This window comes from Gasterosteus aculeatus, chromosome 14, assembly GCF_964276395.1.
Source record: "Gasterosteus aculeatus chromosome 14, fGasAcu3.hap1.1, whole genome shotgun sequence".
Taxonomy (NCBI): Eukaryota; Metazoa; Chordata; class Actinopteri; order Perciformes; family Gasterosteidae; genus Gasterosteus; species Gasterosteus aculeatus.
The window spans coordinates 58,558-66,411 of record NC_135702.1 but is presented as its reverse complement, the minus strand read 5'-3'; the positions used below and the strand labels follow the sequence as shown (position 1 = coordinate 66,411).

At 45.8% G+C, this 7,854-nt stretch overlaps 1 protein-coding gene across 1 annotated transcript; it reads left to right on the top strand.

Annotated features, from left to right (window-relative positions):
* The first annotated feature begins 937 nt into the window (after positions 1 to 937).
* Positions 938 to 7,156, top strand: actr1b (actin related protein 1B). Its single transcript, XM_040197776.2, has 11 exons — positions 938 to 1,455; positions 2,353 to 2,417; positions 3,157 to 3,232; positions 4,647 to 4,772; positions 4,856 to 4,980; positions 5,087 to 5,303; positions 5,411 to 5,503; positions 5,584 to 5,758; positions 5,841 to 5,902; positions 5,986 to 6,026; positions 6,481 to 7,156. Exons 1-11 carry the CDS (start codon positions 1,408 to 1,410, stop codon positions 6,581 to 6,583), a joined length of 1,131 nt encoding a protein of 376 aa, XP_040053710.1. The 5' UTR covers positions 938 to 1,407; the 3' UTR covers positions 6,584 to 7,156.
* Positions 7,157 to 7,854: the final 698 nt, after the last annotated feature.

Below are 7,854 nucleotides of genomic sequence, written 5' to 3'. Positions count from 1 at the left end.
GGGAGGGAATGTGCACTAAGTTCATCCGATTGAGGGAGGTGGCTTTCGCCATGTTGTCACTGCCCATGGTGGAGATCCGGAAGCGCTCGTAGCTCTCTGCCATCTGGTGGACGCATCGGCTGCAGCGTCAACTTGTGCTCCCTCTGGAAGTTGCTGTTGAGAAAGCCGACAGGGTTAAGGCAGGTGGAGGCCATCACAGACAGGGTTAAGGCAGGTGGAGGCCATCACCGACAGGGTTAAGGCAGGTGGAGGCCATCACCGACAGGGTTAAGGCAGGTGGAGGCCATCACAGACAGGGTTAAGGCAGGTGGAGGCCATCTCCGACAGGGTTAAGGCAGGTGGAGGCCATCAGCGACAGGGTTAAGGCAGGTGGAGGCCATCACCAACAGGGTTAAGGCAGGTGGAGGCCATCAGCGACAGGGTTAAGGCAGGTGGAGGCCATCACCAACAGGGTTAAGGCAGGTGGAGGCCATCAGCGACAGGGTTAAGGCAGGTGGAGGCCATCAGCGACAGGGTTAAGGCAGGTGGAGGCCATCACAGACAGGGTTAAGGCAGGTGGAGGCCATCAGCGACAGGTGGCAGGCAGGTGGAGGCCATCACAGACAGGGTTAAGGCAGGTGGAGGCCATCAGCGACAGGTGGCAGGCAGGTGGAGGCCATCACAGACAGGGTTAAGGCAGGTGGAGGCCATCTCCGACGGGGTTAAGGCAGGTGGAGGCCATCAGCGACAGGGTTAAGGCAGGTGGAGGCCATCACAGACAGGGTTAAGGCAGGTGGAGGCCATCAGCGACAGGTGGCAGGCAGTGTAGATTATTATAAATAAAATGACGACCCGTAAATTAATAATTATTGTAATACGGGTAGATGTAATCCAGCGTTCTGATTGGTTGAGAGTGAGTCACGGGGGGTACATTATTGAGCGATAATGTACAGTACCTGTTCACATTGACCCAAACATTCCACATCACTGGGCACTCAAAGTAACAGGTTATCTTTTGCGCGACCGTTAGTTGACATTTTAGCTTTTAGCTCGGTGGAGTCCGTTGGTAGAAGCAAGAGACAGTCACTATGTCGTAGTCAATGGGCTGCCCTGTGGCCTGTCGATTGCAGAGACCAGTGGCTCCTCATCTGAGATGTTATTTTTATTAAATACTTAATAAAAGAAAAGGTAATAATAATAATAAAAATGCGCGTTACTCCTGACCACAAGGCGGCGGTAATGTGTTGTTGAACTGCCGCAATCCGCAGTGATCCAAACAAGGAAGACAAACCAGTAAGAGAAGAGGTCCAACCCTCGGGAAGAGAGCAACGACAGAGTGGGGACGGTTATCTTACATGATTAAAACACTACGAGCAGAAGAAGACTCGCACGGATCGATAGACACGTATCGTAAACACCCAGTGCGTCATGGAGTCCTATGACATTTTAGCTAACCAGCCCGTTGTGATTGATAATGTAAGTATGATGATGTCATCCATCCACACCCCACCCGAGGCCGCCGGCTGGGGGTTAGCTGCTAGCTGTTAGCATGTCTATTGTTATTGTGGTGGAGGTAATGAATAAGGCTGACATTAGTTGTGCGGCGGTTACTCGCGTCCACAGACAGTGCTCCAAGTTACACACAACATTGTTAGCGTGATGTTATCTACAGTTATTGCATCTCCGCGTGTTTTATCCGATGCCAGCTAAAGCTAAACGTAGCATCAAGCGGCTAGCAACTAACCTGAATGTTAGCTGTCCGTGGTCCTTCAGCTCTAGCGTTACACATTTTCGTAATGCTAAAGTTTAATTAGATGCGTTGGCCATAGGAAGCTAGCCTTGTATAACGTAACGTATGTTTGTGGTTGTCTGTGAGAAGTGTCATTAGAGCTCCAGCTCCTCCCCTGACTACCAGAGATCATTTCTTCATGTTATTCTCATGCAGACTTATTTGCAAGAAAAAAGTGAACACTTGTTTAAAATGTTGCATTTCCGTAAGTTATTGTGCATCAGTTTATAGTTGGTGATTGAATCGACGGTCCTAATAACAATAATCTCAATAATGTATAATCATATCCAAACACTACGCAGGGGAGGGTTGGTATCGTAATATATAAATGTGTTTATACACATATCTATATCTGGAATCCCTAATCGGGTCACCAGGTTAGGGTTACCTTGGAAAATAAAGGCTGCGCATGATGTTATGTGTCTAGTGTCGGCCTCACTCATGGAGGAGGAGGACTAAGCGCTTCTGCAGACAAATGTTGTCTGTGTGAGCCTGCTGAGTGGAGCATGAGCGCTTCAGGCTGGGTCTCATGACGATGGGAGATTAAAGCATAACTCTGTGGTGTCACATCCTTCTCTTTTCAGGGGTCAGGGGTTATCAAAGCTGGTTTTGCTGGTGACCAAATCCCCAAATACTGCTTCCCTAACTAGTAAGTGTTTCTTGACCTTTTCAAATAACTTCAAATCAACCAATCTGCTCAGTGTTTACAACTTTAGGGGCGTGGACAGACGCTCCAGAAGGGGGAGGGGTAGTACTCTCTTGCGTTGTGTTAATATCCCAGCACACTTGAGTCACTGTTTGACTCCAACCTGCCGTTTATTGCAGGGTCAGTCTACAGGTGTAATCTGTCTGCATACAGGAGGTAGCGTCCTCATAACAGACCTTGTGAGACCTGTCAAGGCAAATAAACAATGTAAGCTAACTGTTGATTAACATGTTACAACGGAACTTGCTACAGATCAACTTGCCACTTAAGACCGCATGTGGCGGACTGACATTATGACACTGGGTACCACGCCCACGTCTGCTAGAGCGTGACCGCGCACCCGCCTGTCTCTGTATCTGTAGTGATGGTTAGTGGAATCATTAACCCTGTTACACGAGGACTGGACAATTGTACACGTGAAAAAAATAAATTCCAGACTTTCTAACCCTCACCCCTTGTTCAATGGCAGGGGAAACACTCCCGCTGATTGTTTTTACCGTTGTCATCTCCATTAAAATGTTTTTCTTTGTTTGACTAACAGTCTACATTCTGAAGTTTGTATAAATATGTTGAACATAGAAAAGCAGAAGCTTCTCTCATCTCCAGATGTTGTGACTCAACAATAAGTTGACAATGTATGGTGTTGTTTCAAGCTTCTTGACTCCTCATGTCTCTGATGCAGTGTGGGACGTCCGAAGCATGTGCGCGTGATGGCTGGAGCCCTGGAGGGAGACCTCTTCATCGGGCCCAAGGCAGAGGTAACGCCCCTCATATCATTCTGTGGATGAACAACTGAAGAACTCAGTGGTTCTGTCTAGAGCAGCGATTCCCAAAGTGTGGGCCGCGGCCCCCTGGTGGGCCGCGAGAGGTAATTTACAATAAATAAATAAAGTTTTTTAATTTTCAATTTTTAAAAGTTTGAAATTAATCTAAAAATATTTATGATGCGGCACATTAGTTATGTGAAATATTAGTTGATGAAGCACAAACAATCTAAACGGACAGATTAATAAAACAATAAGGCTCTCGCTGGAAACCTGCTCTTATCCGCCTGTCGTTGTTCAACAAACGCGGCGCCCTCTTGTGGTATTAAAGTCAATATACTGCATTTTCCGCACTCCAAGGCGCACTTAAAAGGCTTTAATTTCCTCAAAACGTGTCTTATAATCCGGAGCCCCATATATATATATATATGGATCAATTGGTTAATCGGTGCGTCTACGACGGCGAGATGCTGAGCGAGATACGGAGCTGCTTTCAGGGCGCGTCGGAGAAACAAAGCTGTTGTTCTCGCCGAGCACTTCATGAGATTAAAGAGCGAGAGACGGCGCCCTTTTCTCTACAGTAGCTGAACCATCTTAACGGGGAAAATAAGTTATTCTAAAAGCAGCCGAAGATTTATGGCGAGGGGAGCGGACGCACCTTGCGGCATCGATGGGACCCTGAACGCACCGTCTCCACCTTACTGTCAGAAAGAACAACAGCGAGCGCGTAGAAAACTCCTTCGAGTGCGAGCAGAGATTCTCCTCGCGAGCAACGAAGCTCACGTTTCACAAGCGAGCAAATACCTCGCGGAGACAGACTTTTGCTCGCGGATGTTTGATTTTGGTTAAATTCTTTAGGTCATTTAATCATTATGATTTGATCAGAGTTGTTTGGGTGGGCCGCAAAAGATTTTCAGATTTCATATTGGGCCGCGGCATTCTTGAGTTTGGGAACCGCTGTTCTAGAGTATACGATTCCAGAGGAGTGAGCAATGTGTACTTTATGCAGACATAATACTTTGTTACTTTTGGTGTTGGGGTTAAGCCTTCAGTAACATTTCATAGCTGTAGTTGATGTTCTTATGTCATGTGTGTTTGGACCTCTGCAACCCTGACCCAGGAGTACTTGGTTAAAGACTGCTGTGATAGGCGAGCATTTTAGATTACATTTAAGAAGTGACCTTTATCTTTATGAAGGCAACAAAGTAGTTTTGATATATGAGCTCTAACTTCACAGGTAATTCTAATCACTCCTCTCTGTAGTGGAGATTGGTTTGTGGTGTTTAATCATTGACACCTTCAATCTTGGAGCAGATCAGAGTTAAATTCTTTATATTTTTGATCTGGTCTTCATTTGCTTCTTAAGTTAAAGGTGAAGTTAGTGATGTTGTCTCTCGCTCTACATCAGGAGCACAGAGGCCTGCTGTCGGTTCGCTATCCAATGGAGCACGGTATTGTGAAGGACTGGAATGACATGGAGAGGATCTGGCAGTACGTGTATTCCAAAGAGCAGCTGCAGACTTTCTCTGAGGAGGTGAGATCCTCCTCCTCCTCCCCCTCGATAAGATTCCCCCATGTTGTTGTGTCTCAATCCATCTCTTTGTTCCTCTTTCGTAGCATCCTGTGCTGCTGACTGAAGCTCCTCTCAACCCCAGCAAGAACAGGGAGAAGGCTGCAGAGGTCTTCTTTGAGACCTTCAATGTTCCTGCTCTCTTTATCTCCATGCAGGCGGTCCTCAGCTTGTGAGTTCATGAGTGTTTAGAAATGGTGAAGAGCAGTGTTTTCCCTAGGTTTACAGGTTTGGGGGGGTGGACAACAGTGTGTAAATGTGGCCTATGTTCCATGCAGGTACGCAACAGGTCGCACAACTGGTGTGGTGTTGGATTCGGGTGACGGAGTGACTCACGTGGTTCCCATCTACGAGGGATTTGCCATCCCTCACTCCATCATGCGCGTAGACATCGCTGGCAGAGACGTGTCGCGGTACCTCCGTCTGCTGCTGCGTAAGGAGGGGTACAACTTCAATACGTCGGCCGAGTTCGAGGTGGTCCGCACCGTCAAAGAGGTGAGGGGGAGGGTTTACCTGAGGTATCATTCCTTCTGAGTTATGTGTAATAGTTTATTGTAAATATGAGTTATGCACACTCCTAACCCAAACCCCAATCTCTGCAGAGAGCCTGCTATCTCTCTCTCAACCCTCAAAAGGACGAGACCTTAGAAACCGAGAAGGCCCAGTACGTGCTGCCTGATGGAAGCACTTTGAAAGTGAGTTGACTTTAGATATCTCCATCTAGCCCCTCTCATATGAAACCAATCACAGACCCAGAAACCTGACCCCGTTTCAGATCGGTCCGGCCAGGTTCAGAGCTCCTGAGCTGCTTTTCAGGCCCGACCTGATTGGAGACGAGAGCTTAGGGATCCACGAAGTTCTGGCCTACGCCATCCAGAAGTCTGACATGGACCTCCGACGCACCCTGTTCAACACCATTGTGCTGTGTGGGGGCTCCACCCTCATCAAAGGTAAGGGGACACACCTCTCTCTCTCACACACACACACACACACACACACACACACACTCTGAACAGGTCCTCTCTGTTTCAGGCTTTGGGGAGCGACTACTAACTGAAGTAAAGAAGCTGGCTCCTAAAGACGTGAAGATCAAGGTGAGTCTCTTTCTCTGAACTTATATTTATAGCTACTTCACTAAATTGTATAGAATTCTGAATTTTAATTTATTGTCTTTCAGATTTCTGCTCCTCAGGAGAGGCTCTACTCCACGTGGATCGGGTAAGAATTCCGAACTTCAGTTTCTTCAGGGCAGAAGAGTAATATTGGAAGTATTTTGTGAGATTTACTTTAGTAAGTTCACACAGAGTGTAGAGCAGTGGTGTGAAAGCAATTTAAGTAAGGGGGCCTCAGACTGTCCCCTTTGACCTCAAATGGGCCAGCCTAGTGAATCATGAGAACATGAAGGGGAACTTGTGGATTGATTTTTTGTGACCGTAATTGTCCTAAAGTCTTTCATCAATTTTTATGATCTTATTACCCAACTAGAATATCCTGTCATACTACATGAGTTTAACGTAAAAGAGTCTTCATGACCGGGGTCATTGATTCACAACAGCACTTCTGGACCTTCACAATTACATATTTAAATGTCGATCCGACCTTGAAAAGGGAAGCATGTTCTGCACTGACATGAATGATAAAAGGAGAATAATTGGTCCTCTCCTCCCGGCAGCGGCTCTATTCTAGCGTCGTTGGACACTTTTAAGAAGATGTGGGTGTCAAAGAGGGAATATGAAGAAGACAGAGCTCGTGCCATCCACAGGAAGACCTTCTAGTAGGCTCTGCCTCCAGAACTGCCCTCAAATGTCCGTCACCATTTTGAGGCAGACTCTCAGACTCTCGACATCTCTGGGATTCTCTGCATCATCTTTTATTAACCGCTAAACCCCGTTAGCCTGCCCATTGCTACCCCCCCGCCCAGAGAGCACATTCATTCATGTGTGCTAGTCCTCCTGCTGTAGTGTTTACTACAGGCGGCTTACTCTACTTTCATTAGTCCACTCTGAAGTATTTAAGCTCTGAAAGGCCTGAAACATGATATGTCAATAAACCTCAATGTTGTCTTTTTGTGTTTTTGCTACTGTTTAAATATTCATTCCAGACTGCAGACTTTGGTTTTTATCTGATGTGTTATTGATCAAAGGTTTAAAGTACTATAGCAGTGCTGTATATTGCTCCAGTGAAACAAAAAAATAATCCGGCCTGAACCGAAAAGTCAAACTTAGTGTAGCTCATATGTTTCATTTTGTTATTACCAATGAAATGTTTTACTTAAACATCACATGTCTGTGTTGAGGTTGAAAATGTTGACTCAGATTTTTTTGATTAAAGGAAGAGTAGAAAAAAAACTTGATTTACATCTTTTAGTTCCACTTTTACTTGAAGAAATCTGTTCATGTCCCACAGAGCAATGGTTTATTCTCAAACTTACTTGCGTCCTTTTCTTGTTTCCCCTTCCTCTGTTCTAAGGAGACATAAAGGGTGAAAGGTGTCCTTGTGTGCGTTAAAGTCAAACTACCACAACACTGTAAGATAACAGACTAAACATGTACAATTCTGTTGGCTTTTCAATGAAGCATTCTGCTTACCTTTGACCCACAGAGACAAATCCAGTTAATTCATCTTCTGAACCAGAAGAACCAACCCTGGTCGGTTGTTTTTGTGATGGTAAGGTTAAAGGGTTAGAAAGTCACTGAAAAACTCCAGTTTACCTCGAAAGCTGTTGCTGATAAAAAAAAAACATAAAATCATCAGGGTTAGATAACTGGGCCTGAAGAGTTAGGTTCTGTGAATGGATCGGGTCCAGTCTGCATCCCAACCCGCACTCTCCGCTCTGCATTTGCCAAACTGCTTGTTGCTCGTCACTGAGAGCAAAACACTCGACAAAATCACGACTCTTTGCTGTCCTCCTCCGAAAGGGTGGAACGAGCTCTCTGAAGATGGTTGTCTAACCCAGAACATTACCTCTTAATGGTAATCACTAACTAACTACACTATCAACCACTTAAGGGTCAGATAATCATTACATTAACTCTTAATGCCTCAT

Coding starts and splice junctions, on each gene's coding strand:
- actr1b (XM_040197776.2), top strand. CDS start 1,408: ATGGAGTCCTATGACATTTTAGCTAACCAGCCCGTTGTGATTGATAAT. Junction 3,233..4,646: donor TCATCGGGCCCAAGGCAGAG/GTAACGCCCCTC, acceptor GCTCTACATCAG/GAGCACAGAGGCCTGCTGTC. Junction 5,504..5,583: donor CTGATGGAAGCACTTTGAAA/GTGAGTTGACTT, acceptor ACCCCGTTTCAG/ATCGGTCCGGCCAGGTTCAG.